This window comes from Clarias gariepinus, chromosome 12 (genome assembly GCF_024256425.1).
Source record: "Clarias gariepinus isolate MV-2021 ecotype Netherlands chromosome 12, CGAR_prim_01v2, whole genome shotgun sequence".
Classification (NCBI taxonomy): Eukaryota; Metazoa; Chordata; class Actinopteri; order Siluriformes; family Clariidae; genus Clarias; species Clarias gariepinus.
In genome coordinates, this window is record NC_071111.1 from 16022501 (window position 1) to 16047583 (window position 25083).

The 25083-nt window shown below is 38.7% G+C and overlaps 1 protein-coding gene across 1 annotated transcript in view; it reads left to right on the forward strand.

The window, feature by feature from the left end:
* Positions 1 to 25083, forward strand: part of LOC128534421 (xylosyl- and glucuronyltransferase LARGE1) — a 74099-nt gene that overhangs the window by 25228 nt on the left and 23788 nt on the right. The window contains exons 3-7 of the mRNA XM_053508846.1: positions 3945 to 4231; positions 8250 to 8332; positions 14015 to 14138; positions 14263 to 14434; positions 24921 to 25025. Of these exons, the coding sequence (XP_053364821.1) occupies positions 3945 to 4231; positions 8250 to 8332; positions 14015 to 14138; positions 14263 to 14434; positions 24921 to 25025 (771 nt within the window). The remainder of the gene's footprint in view (positions 1 to 3944; positions 4232 to 8249; positions 8333 to 14014; positions 14139 to 14262; positions 14435 to 24920; positions 25026 to 25083) is intronic.

The window sequence follows — 25083 nt, forward strand, 5'->3', positions numbered from 1 at the left end:
CCTTTGTGATTTCTCATGCATGTTGTTTTAGTCAAGACCTTTATAATTATTCTACCATCATCACTCAGCAAGGTTTGGCCCATAATCTGTTAACTACTAATACCCCTATCTCATCTACACGGTTTCGCATGGAGGCTGTAAGTACGGTTCTTCATAATTCACCGCGAGTTTTGGCGCTGTGATTAGGTTTTCCGCGCGTCAGTCCTTGCATAGTCAAACTGCATAGATGAGATAGGGGTATAACAGCAGGAATAACGAAGGGAGGCGGGTTATCAGGGGCGTGGTTTGTAGGACGACTTTCACTTTCACAATGATTGCTGTCTGACTCACGGATTACATAAATTGTTGGAATGACGGATTACATTTTTGAAAATATAACTAAATAACTGAGTACTTAAATGGTGGACCTAATGCGTTAGATCACCCGTTACATCAAAAAGGTCATCCAAGTACTCTAATGCGTAACACCCAACACTGGATACCATCAAGGTAAAACGATACCTTGGCGTAAAACGTCCGCCAGCGCCATGATCAGACTTTCTCCTTCATGTCTCAAACTATAGCCCCAAAAACTCAGAGAATGTGCCAATAACTCCGGGCCAAGTTCCTCTAACGTGCAGGTGGTGTTCGTGAGTGATTGTGTGTACAGCTCCCTCAGACTGATGTGTTTCTTCCACAAGTTGGCAACAAAAGCTATTTGTCCATTTTCAGCTATCAGGTTTTCCATTTGCTGAATGTTTACTGAATGGACTGCATCATGCGGTTCATTCACAGACGTACAGCCTACTTTCAAACATTTACACCATTCGAATGTTCGTCTAATAACCGCACTGTGAAAATCGGTTTAACACCTTTACCCATAAGTAATTTCATCACGAGTCCCAGTTTGACTTGAACGCCCCTTTATAGAATTCACCACAGACCCATTGCATAGCAACTGACCATGTTCTGCATACACCACACGTCATCTCCCACCAGGGCCACCGAGTGACCCGACAGAAAAGAGTGTATTCCTCCCTTTTGTCTGGAGATCACAACTTCGAATCCTGCTGATGTCACAGCCATCCGTTGCCAAGGGAGCGGTGCTCTGTGGGTGGGAGAGATGGCATACTTTCTCACCCCTGTCAGTGCTGTGCCACGTTACGCTGTGACACAGCATGAGCAGCAGCTTGAAAAAGATGCTCTTTGCTGTCTTGATGGAAACACCTTGACCCTCCCTGGTTGGTAGCCCTCGTATTATAGAGGAGAACCAAGGGACGGGAAGGGTCAATAGTAATTGATTTTAAATCCGTTAGCAGGAAACTGTAACGCAACGTGGACATGGTAAATAAGCAAGACAAAGGATGGATGTTCTTAGCAGAGTGTGCATTTTTTAAAATTAATATATATATTTTTGTAACTTTACTTGGAAATCAGATATATAAAAATGAATATTAATCATTTAAATGCATTTTAGCACCAAGGCTTAATAGTGAATTCCTATTCCTTATTCCTTTTAATGTCTTATTCTACTCTTGCAGCAAATCTTATTGGTGTTAAATTATGAAATAAGATGACATAAGATAAGATATTCATCCCACAATGGGGAAATTTCTAATGCTGATATGTCCTACTTTACATTACATGCAGCAATCAGATTTGTCCTCCTGGAAGGCTAGATTTGCTTTATATTCTGCTGTCTGACAAAGTGAAAAGCGAGAACACAGAAAAACAGGTTGTTTTTACAACATGCAGATCAGCTCGGCTAATAACTACGGCACCCTACGCAGTGTGAATCAGTTATGCTAGTGCTAAACCATGTTTTTTTTTTTTTTTTTTTCCCTGGCACTGCGGGACTGAAACTGACCATGAAAGCTGTAGACATTAACTCACAGTTGCTTGCCGAGCGATGTAGAACATTTGTTGTTGTTCGAGTCAGCTTGATATAAAGACAGTAATTTCATGACTCAGATTCCCTCATCCCATCTCTGACAGAAGGGAAATGAGAAAGCTGTCTGACAAACACAATCACACAAAAGACCTTTTCCACAGATCTCTTACGTAACTGCTTTTTCTTCCCCCTCCGTTCTTCTATTCTCCGTTTCTGCACAATACTGTGATGTTTCAGATGACGTGTGTAAACTGGATCTCCTTCAGTCTGGTTGTTCTGTCAGAATTATTCGTCTCATCATTTGAAGGAAAATTGATGCCTGTGTTACTGAGGGCGTGCGGTACATCGGGGTTAATTGCAAATCCCACGTGAGCCACGCTGCACTCCGAAAAGTTTCTCAAATGAAGCTTTTAATTGGTTTTGCTCTGTTAGCTGTGCCCGGTTTACAGTACGTCTCTGAGTTAGCCAAGATCCCTCATTAGAGTGACATGTCAGTAATTTTGTATGCAGTTTGTCTGTTGTGGGTGTACATCAGATGATACTGGTGTTGGAATGATTCACGTGCCAAGATAAGTTCCGATGAGAAATGTTTTCTGTCAACATGTTTAGCCTGCCGTGTAATTTGTAAGGAATTAAACATGACACGGCTTGCTGTTATAATCAACTTTTGGCTGGGGTGATGCAACCTTTTTTATTATAACCGCTTGTCCTAAAGTGTTTGTGTGAGTTTTAGATGTGCGTGTGCAGATTTTAGACTCTTTTTTTTTTTTCAGTAGCTTTTACTGCACAAAATATATTTTTATTAGCTTAAATATTATTACTTTTATAAAGTTTCAATGACCTTAGCTGAGTGCATCCATACAATCCATCTCTGCAAACTTTAAAACTAAGGTAAAACTCCATTGTTTATGGAACTATGCATAAGTAACTGAATAAACTTAGATTTATTCTTGGGCGGTTGGTGCAATATCACCACCTGCTGGATTGGGGTGTGGCGCAAAAGAAAAAAAAAGATTACAGTGGAACCTCGGCATGTGAATGCCCTCCCTTAAAAATCCAAAACTAACTGCATCGCCGGCTACATTGTACATATGTTCGAGAGGCGTTTAAAACTTGTTTGCGTCAGTGGAAAGCCAGCAAAGCTAGTTTACGAATTTTATGATTTCTCTCATCAGTCGGCAACAGCTGTTTCAACCCACCATAGCAACCTTGCCTTCCGCTGGCGTTCAAAAGCTAATTGATTTTTTGCGTGTTTTTCGTAATATTGGTAATAAGTTAGGGTGGCTGGAATGGATTATCTATATTTACAGTATTTTAAGGGAATGCAATTGCGTTATGAATTTTTGCCTAAAGAACTCGCCTCCAGAACTAATTAAATCCATATGCCGAGGTTCCACTGTATCCCTTTTTACGAGACACAACATTTAAAACTAAATCAACAATAAAAGTTACACAGCACATTGCATATTATACTTTTAGTAGTTTTTATACATAAAAATCTGTAAGAAACATATCAGCTTGAGACACATTGGACAATACATTTTGATCTTTCTGAACTGATTTAAATTGTAAATTGCAATGGCTAAAGTTCAAATTGAATCAAATCAACAGTCTATCTACCTGTATGATTCACAGCTTTACTAGTTTTCCAATATCAACATTATCTTTTATTATATCCTATTATTAGTCTTAGGATATGTGGAGCTTTTATAATTGCTCTAAATGAGTTATTAATATAGAAATGATCCTTTATTATAAAACAAGTGCTTGCAAATCTGTGCTGGAAAAGAAATGCAGAGATGACATCATGTGTATCCATCCAAGTCCAGCTAAAAATAAAGTTTATTTCTACCCAAAACCTGCAGGCAAGAATGATCTAAAATATGTCTAAGCTAAATCCTAGAGGAGGTCTGACAATGCACACTACCCAACTGGTACAATAAATTTACCGGGTCTATTTAGGTTACATACGATCTCATTAAAAAAAAACGAATGACATATTCCTACATGGTGCTGTGATGCTTTTTCTAGTGTCGAATGTAGCTTAAGGCTGACTCTGTGTCCTGTTCCTTAGTGAAGCCACCCCTGTCCCCAGCGGAGCATCAATCCTCCACACTGGCCCTGGAGCTGCGGGTTCGAGAGGTAGAAGAGGAAAACCGAGCACTCAGAAAAGAGATTAGCCAGCTGCCAAGGAGTCCTACCCATGGCAACCAGCATTCCCATCACCGCAGCAGCCGACACCATGGCAACCAGTCCCAGGTTTCCACCGAAGAGGGTACTGGTGACAGTGAAGCTCAGAAAGCACTCTCTAAGGTCAACAGCTCCAGCTGTGTCCAGCAACCTGCTGTAGATAAATGTGAGGTAGGTACTGTATGATCCTTACTGCATCAGTAAGACTTTTGAATGATGTAATCACAGCTCAAGCTGTTTAATGAAGATATAGTTAGCCAGAAATTTGGTCAACACAACTCAAATTGACTAACTCATAATTATAAGAGAGTAGCATAATTATGAATATGAGTCGCATCCAAGTCAAACTAGGACTTTTGATGGAAAAGAATAGCAGAACATAGTTATGAGAGTAAAACCTACCTTTATTGGACATCCCCAGGGAATTTTGTACGTGGCCCCATATATAAAAAAAATATTATATATAAAAAAAATGTTTTTCCAGGTCTCCCAATGAAACGATCTCAATATTGGCGCAAAACACAAAATCTTCCATCTACGAGGATTCTTTTACTACCTTTCATGAACTCCTAGCTCGCTCGTCTTTGGTCTGATCGAAAAAAGATGATGTCATGTCAAAGGACTCCAAAAACCTCTCCTACTCTACAGTATGTTGGTACAATCATGTTGATCAAAAATAATTCACCCTTTTACAAATGGGGCTAAAATTACCATTAAAATCACCTATAATGGGGTGGACACACACTGAAAAATGCTTTTGTACCACTTTGGGAAAATTTGTACTCAATTTTTTAAATACACACATGAATCTTAATCTCAGCCAGTACACAAGCTTATATCGTAAGCGTATAAGATGGAAATTAGCCATTTCCAGCATTGTGCCAAGCACCATTGCAACCCTACTTCACATGTTCTCCACGGATTGTCTACTTTCTCCATACTGTACAATCTCCTGCTACGCTAATGCGCTTATCACTAGTGCTTGGATACCATCAAGGAAAAAAGTTTACTCAACCCGCTGGACAAAAAAAGTTTACTCAACCCGCCTTGACTCCTTTACGCCTAAAAGGCTGGCCTTCCAGGAACTCCTTTAAAACCACAAATATGTCTATATCACTTGCAGCCAGGTCAGGACTGTATGGCCATAACTCCCAGCGAAGTTTGTGTAATGTCCAAGTGGTGTTCGTGTATGATATTATGTATGTACGGTTCCCACAGACAGATGTGTCTCTTCCACATTGTGGTGGCAAGTTATCTGTTGATTTTCAAGAATCAAGAGCTGAACTTCAAATCTACAAATCTCATCACAAGTCCCGGTTTGACTTGAATATGCAATAATGTCTTTTTGAACGCTGACACAGTGCAGTGGCTAAACTGCATTACTGGATGTGTAGTGCATTCTGCAAGAAGCTGGCTATGCATACTGTATGCATCTCTCTGGGGTTTTTGGGGTATTCCTGGTGGGAATATCCAGGTCAGTTTGTGAACGCCAGTGATTGTTTCTCTTGTAGTGCACTTCATGTTTACAAGTGTTTCCAGACACCACTACGAAATGGCAGCCCCAGAAAATAGTGCACTATAAAGTGAATAGGGCTTATTGTTGGATATAGTAACAGATATTTGTTTTGCAGATTCTCTCTTTGTTTTAGTAATCAAAGCTGTCGAGTTGATGATTGTGTTGACATTTTTCTTTAAGTACTGTAGTCGCCTTTTTGTCAGGCATGTTAACAATTAATGACCCTGCCTGGCTATTAAATCGATAGAAGACGCACCTCCAAGTCTATTGCTCTTTGCAGATGTCACCTACAGGGTTGAATCTCTGGAGGCTGCTTATGTACCAAAGTCGAGCCAGTCATTGTCCAAATATTGAACCATCTGAGTAACAAATGTTGTGAGTTGGCTTTTGTAAATTATTGCTTGAGTGCAGTTTCTCGAGGCAGGAGACACAATGAGGATATAGGTTCAGACAAAGTCATAACGCGACTGACAGATGAAACAGAGAAACAAATAGAGAGTACAGAAGTGATAAGTGACTCCCTAGGTGTGAGTAAAACCTTTATCTCTAGGAAAAACCTGGAGAGAGAAAAAACAGACTTGAGCGGGACAAATGTACACTCAGGGGGAGAGCAGAAAGAGGAAACACACACACATACACACACACACACATACACACAGAGAGAGAGAGAAGAAGCATAAAGACATTAAACCAACAACCTATTTATACATTTATACATACAGCTAGAGAAAAACCTTTATGCATATCATAAAGTAAAACCCTACAGGTGAATACAATCTTTTAATAATCAGTATTACAGTTATTCTTTGCCAGTTTATTGCTAATATTTTTAGAAAAATTTGGGATTGGAACTATCTTGACACTTGACATTTATTCATGCAAATGCCTCCTTGGATAAATATATCCGCAATGTTAATAAAACCAAAAATGGTCTCATTCGAAATTAAAGTATTTATTTTACTGTGAAGATGCTCTCGAGAGACTTTCACAGAAATGTCTGATGAAAAAAATTTTTTTTTGATGCTTAAGAAAATATTCTACACTTGCATGAAAACAGTTTCAGTACAAAATCTAAAATCTAATCCAGGAATAATCAACATTGCAGGAAGTTCTTCTATAATATTCTTTTTATTATGGAAAGAAATTAACATAAAATTTTTTGAATAAAGTTCATCAAGAAACAGTCCTCAGTTTTGGTTCTGAATATAAAAAAAATACTGGATTCAGTTTCAGTTGAGTTAGTGAGCTTTTCAAGGTTTACTAAAGAGTATTTAATAATGAAAAATATTGACCCTGTGTATTATAACAGTTATATCATGTATATCATAAGTGATAATTGACATTGATAAACAAGCTTTATTTTAATAAATGTGTCAGTTGGACGGAATAAAAAAAATAGAAACATATGTGAAATAAATGTTTGTTTATTTTTACTTCGATAAACAGTAATAAAAAAGGTATATTATAGGTAGAATCTATTTAAATAAGGAAAGCCTATTATATGTTTAAAACTACATACTGTATGGTGTGTTGTTTTGATTTTGTTATCCTATAACGCACGGTGGCTTAGTGGTTATCACTGTCGCCTTGCACCTCCAGGTCCTGGGTTCGATTCCCGTATCGGCTCTCTGTGTGCATGGAGTTTGCATGTTCTCCCCGTGCTTGGTGGGTTTCCTTTAGGTTCTCCGGTTTCCCCCCCACAGTCCAAAGTCATGCAGATTAGGCTAATTGGGGTTCCCAAGTTGCCCATAGTGTGTGAATGTTGACTAGAGGTCCTCACCATTGGCCTGCACAGTCCCTGATTGGACTACAGTGGTTCCTAGATGGATGGATGGATGGATAGAAAGGACCATGACATTTAAATTTACTGTACATTGGTCAAATAATGACACATATTGTACAGTATCTGTCGCTTCCTGCTGTTTTAGGTGATTAGAGTAGAATTAATTTTACAGAAAATGTGAAAGTCATCTTAAGCTAGATTTCTTTTTCCCCTCTCACATAATTGCTTGGCATGCAGTGTTCCTCTAGGCCTTTTTTAGACTAAAAGCAGGTGTTAACCTCTAGAAAAGTGCTGAAACCAAACATTGCTTGCCCAGAGAGAAGATGTACTGAGCCGTTCTGGAGATGCTCTTTGTCTATACTTCTCATTTCCTCCACCCTCGAGCTTGTGGACGAGCTGATTGGATTATCTTGGTTACACTCACCCACTGGCTAAGAAGCTCTATGTTTCAAAAAGGAAGTCCAAATAGTCTTTACCTGTCAGTCAGGATGAATTCCAGCACATTGTCTACGCAGGGGGAGAGTGTAATACCTTCCTATGCATGCTTCAGCCATGGAAAAGGCTGGGTTGGGTGTGAGGGTGGTTTCATCACGATCCAGGCAGATTTCCAAATAGACCCATGTACAGTTTTCATGTTGATATCTGATGCTGCACCTGTGGCTCTGGGGCTAATGCCATAAACCTGCACATTCTAAGGCAGTAGCAAATATCTGGCGTGCTGAAAAAGTGCAATAAACCACTAATGATCCAAGCGCTGAGCTCCAAATGGCAAGCTCTAAATGTCAAGCTCCAATTATAGCAGGTTTTGCTGCAATATCCTCATCAGAGTCACCATTCATTAGGATTTTGGGCTGTGCTTGACCTCATTAGTGTTTTCTCTCATTTCGCAGACCATTCATGTTGCCATCGTGTGCGCGGGGTATAACGCGAGCCGGGATGTGGTGACGCTGGTCAAGTCTGTGCTTTTTCACCGGTAAGTAACGTCCATCATCCATTTGACAAAACAAAACGTATGACAGAACAGGTCATGGTATAGACTGTTATCTCCGCTCTGTTTGATGGCTTACTGATACAGTGTTCTTATGGGTAATCATCCTGGTTGTTACAGATCACATTATAACTATTTACACAATAGACATTTGATATGATAAAATGAACAATCGCTCGTGTGGAAAGAATCATCTAATGTGTTTGTCTGCTATTTACAGCTGTTACACTCGCAGCAATTAAACAATTACGAAGTGGAGCAGAGAAAATGTTAATGGTGTCTCTGAAGCATCTGCAGAGTTTAGATAATTTTGTCAAGTGTGTGTTTTCATTGCTATAGAAAAAAAATGCATATGCGTATTCTGTGCACGGCATATGGATAATTTGGCTAAAAAGTAGACTTGCGGGTCAGTTAATGCACAAATTTTACCTCATTTGAGAGAAACTGTCCTGCATTTCTGATGATTTATGTTAATTCAGTTTGATCGACTGAATTCTTCTTCAGGCTGAAAATTATGCTCTGCTTGATGCTCACAACTTGATTAATATGTGCAAAGAATATACAATCTTTTTTTATTTTTTTTTTGCTTGCGTTTTTGGATTTCGGATTGAAGATATAAATTAGTCGGGGCTGTTAAGTGTTTTAGCAAATACTGCCTAGTAACACTGAAACTCTGCCAGCACTGACCTTGGCAGGTTCATGCAGTAGATGTCTATAAATTTAGAAAGATTAGTCACTTTATGCACATCAAGGAAGGGAACGGAAAAGCTGAGAAAATGTTGAAAGACTAAATAATCTAATTAAAATGCATTGTTATGGCAGACATTTCTTAACTTAAATGCAGCCTTCTCTTCATGTACAGTGTCACTATAAGTATCTTCTTAGTGCTCCAAGTACGTGCCAGATTTAACTCTCCTGCAAACATTGCAGAACATTAAAAAAGAAAAAAGTGTGAGTTGCGTTGGCATGGTGTGTGAGCTCTGTTTGTGATAGTTCCTCCACCTCAGCTACTTCGCTTAAGTTCTAATAATTAATGTACTCCATTGTGTTTCCCAAAATATAAACAGCCTAGTAGTTTAACTTGAAGCAGCATGACCCTAAACAAGCAAATACTACTGATGAATGAACCAAGTTAGTAAAAGTGATGTTTCTTTGTCCGCTGAGCTGATCGCTCAATAAAAAGTGTATTTTATTTTTTTATTTTTTACATACAGTATGTACATATTTATCTGTGTTTTAGTTTTACGTCCTTTACCAGGCTGGTGGCCAATCTTCATTGATTGCACATTCCACCAGTAAGCGCAGAGTGCGGAGGTTTAAGTGGCAGAGTAATAGCACAATTTTGCTTAAAGTATTGTAATGCACAAAACATTATGTGTAACATATAAATAGGACAAATTGTTGGTGCGTGTCTCGCTGGTGCATCTGTGACCAAGACAGCAAGTCCTTGTAATATATCAAGAGTTACAGTATTCAGGGTAATGTCAGCATACCACCAAGAAGGACAAACCACATCCAACAGGAGTAACTGTGGACGCAAGAGGAAGCTGTCTGAAAGGGATGTCCGGGTGCTAACTCAGATTGTATCCAAAAAAGATGAAACCACAGCTGCCCAACTCACTGCAGAATTAAATGTGCACCTCATCTGTCCTGTTTCCACCAAAACTGTTCGTCGGGAGCCCTACAGGGTCAAAGTACATGGCCGCGCTGCTATAGCCAAACCTTTGGTCACTCGAACGGTTTTAATGCTGACTGTAGTGAAGATCTTGGGCTGTGGACAATGTGAAGCATGTATAGTATTGTTCTCTTATGAGTCCACCTTCACTGTCTTTCCCACATCCAGGAGAGTTACTGTGTGGAGAAGCCCCCAAAAAGTGTACCACCCAGACTGTTGCATGCCCAGAGTGAAGCATAGGGGTGGATCAGTGATGGTTTGAGTTGCAATATCATGGCATTCCCTAGACCCAATATTTGTGCTAGATGGGCGCGTCAGTGTCAATGAGCCAAGGAGCCGAACTATTCTGGAGGACCATGTGCACCCAGTGTTTCAAACATTGTATCCTGAAGGCGGTGCCGTGTATCAGGATGATAATGCATCAATAAACACGGCATCTCCCATGGCCTACACAGTCACCAGATCGAAACATTATTGAGCCACTTTGGGGTGTTTTGGAGGAGCGAGTCAGGAAACGTTTTCCTCCACCAGCATAAGCAGTGAACTGGCCACTATTCTGCAAGAAGAACGGCTCGAAATCCTCTGGCCCCTGTGCAGGACTTGTATTTGTCATTCCCAAGACAAATTGATGCTGTACTGGCCACAAAAGGAGGCCCTACACCATACTCAGGAATTATTGTGGTCTAAAACCAGGCGTTTCCGTTTTATTGTACAACCCCTGTATATATATTGACAAAATTGGCACAGCTGTCTTATATATATATATATATATATAGACTAACCGTGGACTTTTTTAAAGTGTACTTGGCTAAAAATATTTGCCATAAAATGTGTGCAGTATCCAAGCCAAGAGGAGATGATTGTCACCTAGTTAGAAGACAGCTGTGCCAATCTTGTCACATTTTTTTCAATTATTTATCTCATTATATTGTAGCAGGATATTTATGCCACATACACACATGCTGTACTGAAAACCGTGTGTCCTGGTAATGCCATACATTTTTCATACTGTCTCAGTCCTATTCGTACTGCAGAGGAAAAAAAGGTTTCTTTTTATTGCCCTGCTTATTGCTCTGGTGGAAACTGAGTGTTTGTGACAAAGCAGAATGACTTCTAGTCTAGTCTATCTTTGTTAAGGATCAGTCTGTGTGTGTTCAGATCTCAGACCTAAATAGTGTCCCCTCCTGCCTGGTGTGCCTGACTCTATTGAAACGAAATAATGGGCTGATTATCGTCATTAGTGCACCATGGACTGAACAGTGTAAAACTCGAGGGAAGCCTCGTGCCAGGTTTCAGGGAATTCTTGGTCGATCACACTGGCAATGGCAGTGCAAGTTTGTTTCCAGCCAGGATCTAGACTGTACTCTAAAGTGAATGATTAAATCCCTTTTACATGTAAAATGAATCAACAAACCAGTATTAAATCTTCCTTTCTATTATGCTGTGAAATTATGTGCCTGCTTGCTTTAGCCTTTGTGTCACATTGTGCTTGGCCCAGAAAAAAGGACAAGACATCTAAATAACATATTTTGACATGTTGACACCAGTTCAAGAGAACTGCTGCATCTGTTTGTTGACCTGACAGCTGCTACAATGCCTAGTTTATTCTGTCTAGAGCTTTTACTCATAGTGACAGTTGAGGGACGATGGGGGAGTACACTGAGTAAAAAAAAACATATGGAAGCATATATAAATGAAACCTTTCCTAAAGTCTGTTTTTTTTTTCTAGGTCAGCGGCTAATTAGGTTTAAACCGTGCAATGCTTTTAAAAGCATAAAAACAGACAAGGCCAAAACTGCTGTTCAAAACCCCTGTCTAATGGAAGTAACCCCAGAGTGCTGGGCAACAGGCCAAACCAGGACAGCTTTTTCGGGGACTAGAGTAAGCCATTTCACTTGTCTGGACAAGTTGTGTCCTTAGTACTCCTGGGACATTCAGAATTATCAAATTTTTGGGCGACAGCAAGCAAAGAACAACTAAGGATGTTTAAAATGACTGGAACTGGGTCATAAAACCGTTATGACATTATCAAAACCTGGAAGGATAGTGCTGAACCGTCAAGTTTGTGGAAGAAATGTGGTTGGAAAAATATGACGAATACAGCAAGTCGACTTACGATTAGATTTGGATGGACCGCAGATCTACAAGCATTCAAAGACGTAAACTAATCACGGAAGTAGCTCACATGTGTTATACAAGAAATATACACTGCAGTGCGAAGTTCCTTAAAAACACCCCCTGAGAAAAACTGTCCCTCCCTCCCGGGTTGTATTTGAATGAGGTCAACTGACTCGTTAGGCATGTTCAAAAAGGAGTATAAGTGGTTGCGGTTTTTGGTAGCCTGATGGCAGAGTGGGGAAATGGGGACAGAGGCACTCCTTAGATTTAGCCAAGTGGATTGGTATGCTTTACACTTTATATTCATGTCAAAGAGTAACTTTGTCAGACTTAACAACAAATCCAACTTACGAACGTGCTCCCAGAACGGAATCTTGTAAGTTGGGGACTTATTTTAGTGATCACTTTCCACTTTTCCAGCAAGTCCATATACAGACACACACACAAACACACACACACTATGTGATGAAAACTCATTGGATTAGGACAGCTGTAAGGCCATAAAAAAAGAAACTTGTTAATGAGCCTAACCAGACAAACAGGCTTCGGTTTGCTAAGGAGCATAAAGATTGGGTAAAAAGGTCAAGTGGTCTGATGAGTTTACATTAACCCTATTTCAGAGTGATGGTACATCTGGGTAAGGTATTCATCATGTATGTATCGTCATGCATAGTGGCCACTGTACAAGCCTCTGGAGGCAGTGTTATCATCTGAGGATGCTTCAGTTGGTCAGGTCTAGACTCAGGTATACAGACAGTATTTTAGATTAAGCAAATGAACGGGTCTGTATATTGATTAATCTAAAGCTAATACTTGTATACACAGTGTGACTCATGTAAAATTAAAACGATTTAGTCTGTTTATTTCTGATGCTGTGCACAGTCATGGGGATTTACATCATTCTTTAAATGTGGAATGAACTCTGTTCAGAATAGTACCCCAAGTTGACTTGTGATGGCATTCCGTGTTACAAAAACACAGTCCCCATGTACTCTATCAATAAAGCAAAAACTATAATATTGCCATCTAAAGTGAATTGTGCAAATGGTCTTTTTTAAGTATTCTTTAAAAGAACCATTGTTACAGTAGATATTGCTGTTACTATTTTTCCAAAGTCTATTATAATAAATAAATAAATAACAGTTAATACAGACAGACAGACAAAAAAAATTTTTTTATAAAGATAAAAAAAAATCAAGCTTTTTTTAGGCAATATTGCCCAGCCTGGCTGTTTGACACAATACAGTAATAACCTAAAGTACAGAAATTTACTTGGTAGAGACAAATGTTATTTAGCCGATTAAGAACGCATTGTGATTATATATGCTTTTTAATACCAACATATTTCTATTTTTACTTCGAAGAAATTTTTTCTTTTAGATTTTTCTTTAGTCTTTTTTCTTTGGTCAGACAGAAGGGTCAGCCATTATACATCCCCCAAAGAACCTTTATGGCATGGACAGGGTTAAGGGTATTTCTCAACAGTGCCAACTTAGTGAGTCTGGTCTTTTAATTAGTAACTCAGAGCCTTGAGTTACCTTATTTAACTCAGAACACACTGAGCTACCACTGCCACTAAAAGGCTGCTGTTTAATTATAAAATTTAAGAATAATAAATACGTTAAAACATATAATACATGTTTTTATGCAAACGGATGGATTTTTTTAATGTTCTTCCTGGATGATGATTGGCTGGCAGAGGGAACCTTTTCAACCCATATAAAATGTAACTTTTTCCCCCAATATATTACACTAAAAACTTTACAAAATAAAAGGAACGACTCCAAAGGGCATTGCCTGAGTATCCTTCAATTATAATTAATCCTGAAGCCATAAAGTGTGTAAAGTAATAATGGTGTTTTTATGTGTGGCAGACGGAACCCTCTTCACTTCCACTTCATCACCGACTCCATCGCCAAGCAGATCTTAGCCTCCCTCTTCCACACTTGGATGGTGCCAGCTGTTCGAGTGGACTTTTACGATGCAGACGAATTAAAGGTGAGTCTCTCTTTTTCATATTTTATGAGAGATTTAAAGTTTATATTTTATTTATTATGTGCACAGGTATGAATTTGATTTTAATTTCATTATTTGTTTGTACCATTGTGTTCATGTGTGTTAGTCTGAGGTGTCATGGATCCCCAACAAACATTACTCTGGGATTTATGGCCTGATGAAGCTGGTTCTGACTAAGACGCTGCCATCAGACCTGCAGAAAGTCATCGTTCTAGATACCGATATCACCTTCGCTACGGACATCGCTGAGCTGTGGGCCGTCTTTCACAAGTTCAAAGGTATTTATTGCACTTATTACAGTTACCATCATTCTAGCTGTAGATATTAAATGAAACTGCATTATCTAAATCACTAATTGAGTTCAAAATGACATGGTTAACTGTTTTGAGTTCAGTTCAGCTCTTTCTTTCACTGTAATATCATTGTTTATTGATCATTTAATCCTGCATTCATAGCTTAACATAACATAACTTGGACAGTGATTTTTTTCAATTTGTAGGAAAATTTTAATTATGCAATTTAGACCTGATTAAAGTCTAGTGTTGAAGTTCTGCACTAATTGTTGTGGACTTCCATAGCCTCTTGATTGAATTTGTTATTGGTAGCATATATATACTGTGTATATAAAGGACACTATGTGTGTGTGTGTGTGTGTGTGTGTGTGTGTGTGTGTGTGTATATATATATATATATATATATATATATATATATATATATATATATATATATATAACCTACAGTCCGCAGCCACCTTGTGTTGGAACATGTCAAAAGACAATAAATACAATAATCAGTCAAAGTACCAAAGAAACAGATACGTCTTGAGTCATTGTTTAAAGATCACCAAGGGCAGCTCATAGCCGAAACATTGCTGATTTTTTTACCCACAGCATGCTATGAGGAAGACTATAAAGAGAGTCTGTATTATTTAACAAGCTACCGAGTGGATACACAATATTGCACTTTATGCTAATACTTTGTAATCTGATCAGTGTGTTAAACACGTGAGTGGGCATCATTTAGTTTCCACATACCTAGTGGATTCTAACAAATGTACCATTTGCCACCCTGTATTCCACCGAACTGTATAAATGGGCCTAGCAGTTTTCTCTACTCATTATGTTCAAATATTTTGGTTTGTTCATTATTAATTTCAATCTACATCTGAATCTGGTTTTATTCGCCAAGTATCTTGAGACGCACACAAGGATTAGGGCTGTTTGTGTCCAGACCAACATAAATACAGTCCATTTGTTATAGACTAGGCACAACACACAATAAGTACACAACATTCATGACATAATGTATTCCTCTACAGAATAAATCAAGACTAGGGGGAATGAGTATGTAACGGGTGTACATAAAGTGTACATAAGGTGAGTATACAAGTACAAGTAACCGTAGTGTGCATCACATATAATAAGTAGCACAAATGTGCAGTAGGAGGTAAAAAGTTAAGGTAAAAAGCATAGTATAAGTAAGTTGGTGTCTGCGGTGTTGCATATCATTTAAAATAAATATAGTTATACAGATGCTTAGAGTATAAGCACTGTCTAGGGGGTCTGATGATAGTAATAGCACAGCTGCACGCGAGTGTCCAAAAAGTTTGCTTTCAAGCTCATTTCTGTTATTTAAATTTCTCTATCATAATATACTGTAATATATTTTGATATGATGATGATAATCCTCATCATTAATTTACTTTACAGACAAATTTAATTCTTTGTATAAGAAATGCTTCTAAAATACCTCCCTATGTAGAGATGTGTACAGAACAAAAAAAAAAAAAAAAAAAAAAATATATATATATATATATATATATATATATATATTTTTTTTTTTTCTTTTTTTTTTCCCCCCTCACTAGTGCCGGCACATTTGTGTCAAATAGATAAGCATGAGAACAAGGATAGCTTCATACATGACATCAGAGTCTTTGAGGAAGGCCCAACCCCTGACATTTTGTTAAATAATGGATGAATTCTTGTTTTTAACCTGAAACACAAAGAAAAAACAGAATACTGTTTATATGATTGCAAAGTCTTGCTGCTTTGCTGGATGATGTGTAACGTTACTACAGATTGCTACAGAAGATGTTTTTCATTCAGAGTGACCTACTGGGGAATAAGGGTCTCTCTGTGCTGTGGATATTGATCTAGGTTGGGTCGGAGGTAATGGTGAGTAGAAAGGAGAGCTGCCTTTAGAATCGCCTTCGCACGCACACACACACACACACACACACACACACACACACACACACACACACACTCCTAGAACATTTTGGCTCAGATTGTGGTGTTCTAATAAACTGGTGTGTTCCCTATAGCAAAAGTGTGGAATGTATTTTATGGTTTTACAGTACATTACAGAATATACGGGGTTTGCACTATGCTTTAATCCTTTTAAAAAATCATCATCCTATTTGCTATTATAATTGCTAAATAATTTCCAGTAGTGGAAATCCATAAAACAACAGCACCACAATGGTTATTTATAAAAAAGAAAAAAAAGTATGAAATCAAGCATCAGGCTAATCAAGATTAATTGACAGTATTTAAGCATCCACAACTCTTCATCAGCAGTGATTGGGAAGATGTCATTTCTTTATATTTTGCTTCTAAAGAACCAGATTTTCTTGCATTTTTTAATGGCCTTAAAGAATAGATCTTCAGGCTTCCTGAAGGACTTTTTGACTGTCATGTTTGTCAAGATTTGGCTCTCATTTTCAGTCCAGACCCTGACCAGTTTTAGAGAAGTGTTTTTTGTTTTTTAGGCTGCACAGTGACCTATGAGTCATTCAAGCATGAAAACCTAAGGCATTAACCAGATGATGACAGATGATCAGTATGCTGGTTATGCTGGGAATGCTGGGTGGTTAGAACAAAAGAGAGCGGAAATGAGGATGCTGCTAAGGTTGTTAAATAAACTACATATTTTTTTAATCGTATCCTTAGGCACTTTGTAGCCTGGCTCAGTAAAACAGTTGTTTCCATTAGTTTAATTGAATCAACATAATTTATTATTTAATAATAAGATATGAGGGGTGGCTCAAGACTATTACACAGTATTGTAGGTATTACTACTTTCTTTTCCTTTTTTTTCGGAAAGCATTTTAATAAGAAAATAAACAGAACAGGCAAATATCTTAAAATATTATACAAAAAATGACTAACAAGACTAACTTGTGTGTATCTTATTATACACCTGAGCAGTTGAGGGCTAAGGACTTTGCTTTACATTAAACTATGAGCGGTAGATTACAGATATAGTAGAGTAAGTATAGCCTGTTGTTATTAGATTGGTTCCTGAACTCTAATCTAATATCTGAACCTGCTATTGATGTGACATCGCATTTTCAACAAAACCTCATTGGACAGCATGCAGTATATAACCAGGTTACATACTTTGATTTGCAAAATGTTCGTTTTTTCATTCATAGATTTTATGCGATGAAGTGTTAAACTGATCACATCATGATGGCATAGAAGAAAAGCAGAGGTCTGCCTGAATTATAATCACTGTTTGTTCAGTCACCAGGCTTTCTCCACGAGCCCAGGCTGCGTATCAGCAGTGGCAGCAGTTAAATGATGTGTGGAAGTGCTGTGAGCGTGGCAGTCTGTCGAGTGCGAGCTCAGTGGGAGAGAAACCGGTTTGCCACACACACACACACACACACACTTGCACTAACACAGTGCCTTCATATCTTTCAGCTCCTCTCATGACTCTGAGGCACCCAGTAACGCAGCTCACTGCGTTTGTCTCTGGGAAACTGGCTGGGTTCCGAACCAACTCGCCTCATGAATAGGGTTTATCATGCAACGTCACGCTCATGCACTCTTTTTTTTTTTCTCTTCTTTGCTTTTTTTCTGCTGCTTACTTCCTCGGTTTTTATTTGATACATTCGCTCTGTCTCTTCCGTTCACTCCCATAATCATTTCTGCCTTCCTGTTGCTTAATTTCACTTCACTGTCTCTCTTTCTGGGCTTCGCTCAATTTTTCTGAAAGCATTCAAGGCAGTTCTGTAACATCCTGAAAGCTCACAGTCTGCGACTGTTAGTAGAAGCAATTTACCTCCTACAGTACTCGCTCCTACATTCCTCGTCTTTTAATTTCTGGGGTAAAAGTAACAGATTAGAAGCAGAGTCTGTGTTTTTAGAAAGATTTTATTAAGGCTTTACCACCAAAATAGTGACAACACTTGCTAAACTACAATTTCCTCCAATTTACAGTCGCTCTATTGCTAAACTCTGATTTAACCAAAGTGCATGAAGTGAATGAAACATGCAATGAGTGATGGGTTGCAAAGGCACCATAAAGTGCAAACCACCATATTGGGATTAAAAAAAAAAAAAAGAATTAAGCATACAGTTACTTGTTCTCGAAGTTATGTAGTTATTATTATTTTTATTTTTTTTACTTAAACGAACTCCCTATATTTCTTTGATTTCTCAGACCACTTTCAGTTTCTAAGTGCATTTAGAAACTGAGTCGAAACAAATGCTAAGGATACTAGTCGTAATTTCTTTCTAAATAAACAATGGCTCGCTTACTTGCATTTTTTTTATCATTATTATTTATTTTTTGTATCTCTCAATCCTTTTATTTCAGAACAGTGCGGTAGTGGAGAGAGAACAACAATGCCCGCTAATGTGTCAAATTTACACTCTGTTATTTGATATCTGATATCACCATGTGTCAGCCAAAAAGAAAACTGACCTTTTGGCTGATGATGAAAAATGAAGAAGAAACTAATCACGGTTGTTGGTGTACATCATGCGCTGTAGGATCCAGTACTAATAATATACACAAGACCAAACGTACTGTATGTGGACACCTGACCAAATACACTATGTAGGGAGCAACGAAGACACCGACAGTTGTATAAGATGTCTTAGCGTTACAGTTTCCCTTCACATGAGCTGATAGGACCAACCCTGTTCAAGCATGACAGTGCTCCTGTGCACAAAGCAAACTCCATAAAGACATTGTTTACCAAAGTTGCCAAGTGGAAGAACTCCATAGGTGTAATAGTCAAGTATCCACAAATATGTGGCCATGTAGTAAATATGGCACTCTTTCAGTATGTGCACAGGTCTGTTGGTGGATCACAACATTCTGTACATCAATATATTTAAAATTAAACAGACTTCCCTGTTTAAACACAACCAGAACAAATCAGCAGTGCATATTATGTGAAGACAAATACACTGCATGTGCTATTATACGAAAATGATCAACAAATCAGTTGTGGCATGTGCTGATGATGGTAATATTACCACCCCTTTACAGTATGTCTTATCCATTTTTTTCCTTGGGCTTTTTACACCACATGGAATTGTTTGATACGCAGGTTAATGGCACAGGTTTTATGCCGAATGTCTCCAGTCTTGGGACTGGCACTAGGGATCCACTGCCTCTCCAGTGACTGGGTATTTATATGGGCATAGGGTTAAGGGCCTTGCCAATAGGCCCAAAAGTGGTAACCTGACAGTGGTAGGCCTTAAACCCACACCCTCCAATCAGCAACCCAGAGATGAAGGTATAAGATTAACATATTATCCCTTGTGTCAAATATTACAAATTTGCTTTTTAAAGAGTGACACATCCTAGTTTGTGACAGTTTATATTTTTATATTTAATAAATGTCATGGATCGTCCATGAAAAAAAGTTAGGTATTGTACTTAGCATCTCATATTCCTTAATTATTTGTAGAATTTCATGATATCCCTCATCCTTAGACTTGTTTCTGATTTACACATCGTTCACATCTTTACCCCTGACTCTTACAAAGCCCTGACACTGTAGACTTCTTTTCAAAGTTTTAATAAATATCACCTCAATAAATCCTTCACCATATGCATTCTTCTATATTGTAGTCTAAGATTATATGAAGCCATAAAAGTCCCTGTGAATAATGACTTTTTTTATTTATTTTTTTTTTATAAAATCCCTTACAGCCTAGTAAGCGGGAAATGGCCTCTATATACAGCCAAAGTGTGTTTAAAAAAAAAAATGCAGGTGAGAAATATCTTGATATATTAAGCTGCATTTTTCCGTGCTGTTTTTTTAAAACCTTTTTTCCATATACAGTTTTTTTCACAGTTTAATATATTAAACTGCAGTATTGTTCTGCAGCAGGGAGCTTAATACCTTCCTGTTTGATCTGTGAGTATTCAGTGCTCAGAAATTTCCCAGACCTTTAAGTTCAGAGTACACTTGTCACATTATATTACATATGGCAAAATGGGAAGTAGCTTTGCACAGCACTGGGACTGTCTAGGCGCATGTACTCCATGTTCAGTGTCGTTTTTAGCATTTCGGGGACACTTACAGTATGCATGTCAATCAATAATGTAAAGTCGGCAGGAGGAGAGAGAACCCGAGGCTGAGGATCTCTCAGAGCGGTTCCTTCAACACAACAGATCAACAACGAGGCTCAAATGAAATCCAGGGTAGAAAACAGTGAAAAGAATCAGGGATTAATAACCTAATCTAAACTTTCCTCTAATCCTGCATGTACTTTATCTCCTTTGGGGTGGTCTGTCAGCATGTAATTGCATCTGCTTTGGTTTGACTTGGGAGGATACGGAGTCACTGCACAATCCTTCTCTAGGAGAGTATTGGCATTTCCATTTTCACAGAATCAGAGGTTCTTTTACTGGATACAGCCATGAAAACGTTTTAAATTGAAATTCCTTAGAGTTGTTGATATTCATTCTCTTATTGTTTTTTGTTTCAACGCATTTCTGTAGCAGACTTGAAGTTTTTCAAGCACATGTACAGTAGAAGCACCAGCAACATTAGATCATTGAATGCACTGTTTACATACTCGCCTCCATACTTTATGTACTGTACGTACCTCTGACTAATCAAAGCAACATCCATTAGGTAGACCTAGAAGGTCTCATCTTCCCTGCCAATCAGATTTCCAAGATAAATTGTCAATGGTTTAATGATTTTACGATGCTTAAATCACAGATAAGCAGGCTTCCCATAGAGTTCACCCTATAACCAGCTGTTAACAAATTTAGATCCTGATGATCTCACAGCCATCTGTAGCGTTAGATCCAATAGAGTAAAATTAGCCAGGTGGGAGAAATGGCATCTATATGACTCTATCCTGTCAGTCATGAGTATTTATGAGCTCATCTACACTGTCTGCCCCAAAATAAGTCACATACACTAATATTTTTTTACTAATATACTAATATATTTGTTGGATCGTCTTTAGCTTTGATTACGGTGCACATCTGGGACCAGACGCAAACATTTACTTTACTCCAAATTTTGGCTTAGATCTCATATTGATAATCACAGAGTTGGCCACTCGTCCACAGACCACTCGTTGCGTCCCCAGCACATCCCAGCTTATGGTCAGAGTTCTGTGGTGGCTAATTCATGTGTGAAAATGGTTCCTCTGCTTCCAGAAACACTCTTTCACATTTTGAGCCTGATGAATCTTGCCATTGTCGTCCTGGAATATGGTTGTGCCATCAGGAAGAAAAAAATCCATAGCTGTAATAACCAGGTCATTCAGTACATTCGCTAGTCAGCTGCCTTCATTTTATGGCTACATAAATATACAGAGCCTAATATTGTAGAGCAATAATTTGACCCTGCTGAAACACAGTTACATCTTTTTTTTTGACAGGGAGCATCATCTTATACTGCTTCTTAAAGAAATAAGAGTAATTATCTACGGTAGTCAAAGGTATTGCCTTATCTAAATCCAAATGAAGATTTTTTTTTACCAGTCGGTGTATATAGAGGAGGATAGATAACACTTTCCTCATTGTCTATTAACCTGTTCTGGGATGCAGCATGAACAGAAGTTTAAAAGATTAGTTCCTGGCTTCACATGTTTAGAATAATCAATAAGTATAGTATTTGAGACCAAGTGCATTGCTCCATGTGGATGCTGAGAACATTTCGTCAGTTTTCCCAGTCTTCAAATGTCCAGTTCATGAGAGTCTTAGCCCATCACTGACTGGCCAACAGGCGCCTCACAGCTCTCCTTAGGTTCCGCCACAGACAGGAGTCTATTGTGACGTCTGGCGGCGTTTCCTGCTGGGAATGGTGTCTTTAACAAGTAGCACGACGGCCTTTTCCTTCTCTGCAGCAGGATCATGAAGCCTGGCTCGAGAGTAAATGTGCCGCGGGAGTTTGTGCAGTCCTTTCGCAGCTGTGCTTAATGCAGCCATCAAGAGGCTCCATTCCATTCGCGCTTTTAAAGTCCCTGGAGGTTCGTGTGCCACTCCGTAGCTTGTAGCGTCCACCACGCGACTCTTGGCTTTGACCTCGGGACCCCGAGCTACACTTCCTGCCTTGTTTGTATAGCGCGGGGAAAGTCCAGAGAGCCATTAGTTAAGAGATCCATTAACGATAATAGTTCACTAGCCGCGGCTCCAGTCCTTCGGACACCTGCAGAAAGGGAGGCCGCCTACCTAGTGAGCGATAAAATATTTAGCATGCTGGCGCACGCAGTGAAAACCGCCTTGGTTCGAAATAATGCATCAAAAGTAGCTAGTGGTAAAGGGATTTAAATAAGGACACTTATCTAGAAATCTAATCTACATCCAAATCTTAATTTAAAAATTTCTCAGTTTATCTGGAAAATCATGATGGATTTAATTGAGTGCGAGTGTGTTTTTGTGTAGTGCCCTTGCTGCTGATTATTCATCTGCCCCAGCAGTAGAGATTTTGCAGTAAAGTCGATTAAGATCTCTTACTGCGTTTAATTACATGCATGTGTGATAAGTTTCCTTTTAATCTGACTTAACTGCATTTGTCCACGAATAAATCTGCTGCCCATTCCAGTGAAAATGAGCGTCGCACTGATAAGGATTAATAGAGTTCGTAGAAAATGCACCGCTAAAAACGGCCACGACAACAAGTGCTCGCACATCCTCATTCAGCCGGCTGTGTGTGTGTATACATTGTGTTAAGCCTCTTATTGTGTGCTTAAGATGCTATAAATGTCATTAAGATGAATGTAAAAGTAAATCCCTTGTTTATACTATACCAAGAATCCATTTTTGTGCTCAGTCATTGATGGTTCCTTTTCATTTTTATATTTATTTTGAGACATTCTCTCAGTTTGTCTCTCTTTTCTGTCAGTAAGATGAACATTTTACTGTAGACTTGGGGTTCTGCATATTGTACATGAGAGCTATAAAATAATGGAGTGCGATGGCATCCGAGTGGCTTGTTTGTTTAAATAAGCAGAAAGTAATGTGAAAAGATTCTTCTTCTTTTTTTTTTGTCTCTATTGTGTGTGTGTGTGTGTGTGTGTGTGTGTGTGTGTGTGTGTGTGTGTGTGTGTGTGTGTGTTTTATGGATGGGCGTTCATTAATCTAGCTCATGGCCTTCATTAAACTTGCACTGTGGGTGTTGCTGTTATGGGGGGATTGAAATACACACACACACACACACACACACACACAATTACTGCTCTCCTGTCCTTTCAGGGCAATTATTTCTTAATTTCTAACAGTATCACACACACACACACACACACACACACACACTAGCATTATTACTCTCCATAGTCATCCCCCCAAAGGCAAATGTGTTCCCTTTGCCTCATTTCCTGCTAAGTCACCGTCTGTGTTATCTGATCTGTGGCAAAAAGGTCCATAACATTGCATTTTTGTAAATGCATTTAAATTAGAGATACACTGATTGCAGCTTTCTTAGTCGATACCGGGTTGTGTTTTTTTGTTGTTGTTGTTGTGTTTGTTTTTTAATCTACTTATATAGATTTTCTTTTCCTTATTTTCTACAAACTATAATCGACAGCATAGAAAAACATTTTTGAATTGAAACTTTTAATGAACAGTTCAATTATATGTATATAATAAAGCACAGACGATTATGTCTTCATTTTTTCCCAAACTGCACAGCACTTTCTCCAGGCTGCTGCTCTGAGCTTTTCGCTACAAATAAAATCTAAGGGAAAAAATTAAATTCAACCGGGACGGTGAAGGATATCATATGCTTCCTCTGAGACACAAGCTTCCTGAACTGCTGCACAGCCACCGGTACGAATAAAGTGTAGAAGCGCATGATTGGCCTGTGCCACTATGAGAGTTCAACCCCTTTCCCCATGAGAGCTTCCAGTTAAAGATGGCTATATCGTCGCCATCTCCAGACGAGCTAACGCTTCTCGTGTTGTGACTCTCGGCCATGTGTGCAGAATCAGCACAGAATCGTTGGATGATGGCTGACCAAGCTGAAAACCAGCCAATTCCACTAATGGGCAATTAATCAGTGCTGCTCTGGTTTAAATAATTATCCCATCTAATTTAAATTCAATTTTAAAGTTCTATTCATCATGTACATGACCATACACAGGGCATTGGTTGCTCAGTGGTAGGTTTACACGGGTTCAATTTCCGCCCAAGCCCTCGATAACTGGAGGCATCTGGATCTTCTGATTAGTCTGATCTTTATCAGGTCAACATCGACTCTTGACCTTGCAGATCTACAAGGGAAAGTCTCTCTCTCTCTCTAAAACGAAAAATTTGAGAAGCTCAAGTTTTTTGCAAATGAGCACGCTCACCTTATTTCATTTGGCAAGTAAGACAAGAGCATCATGAAGGTCAAGATTTTCAGTTAATCATAACCAGAATAATGAAGATGTCGTGAAATTGACTGGCAGTAATAATTCCAAAAGTCTCCATCTGCATATGTGTGTGTGTGTGTGTCTCTTTCTCAATGTTTCTCTTATTCACCTTCACCTGCTCTCCCTGTCTCTGTCTCAGGTCAGCAGGTGCTTGGGCTGGTGGAGAATCAGAGTGACTGGTATTTGGGGAACCTATGGAAGAACCATCGACCGTGGCCTGCTCTCGGCCGAGGCTTCAACACTGGTTAGTCAGATTATAATTGCAGTAGAGGTTTAACAATGCATGAAAATCTAATTTGCTA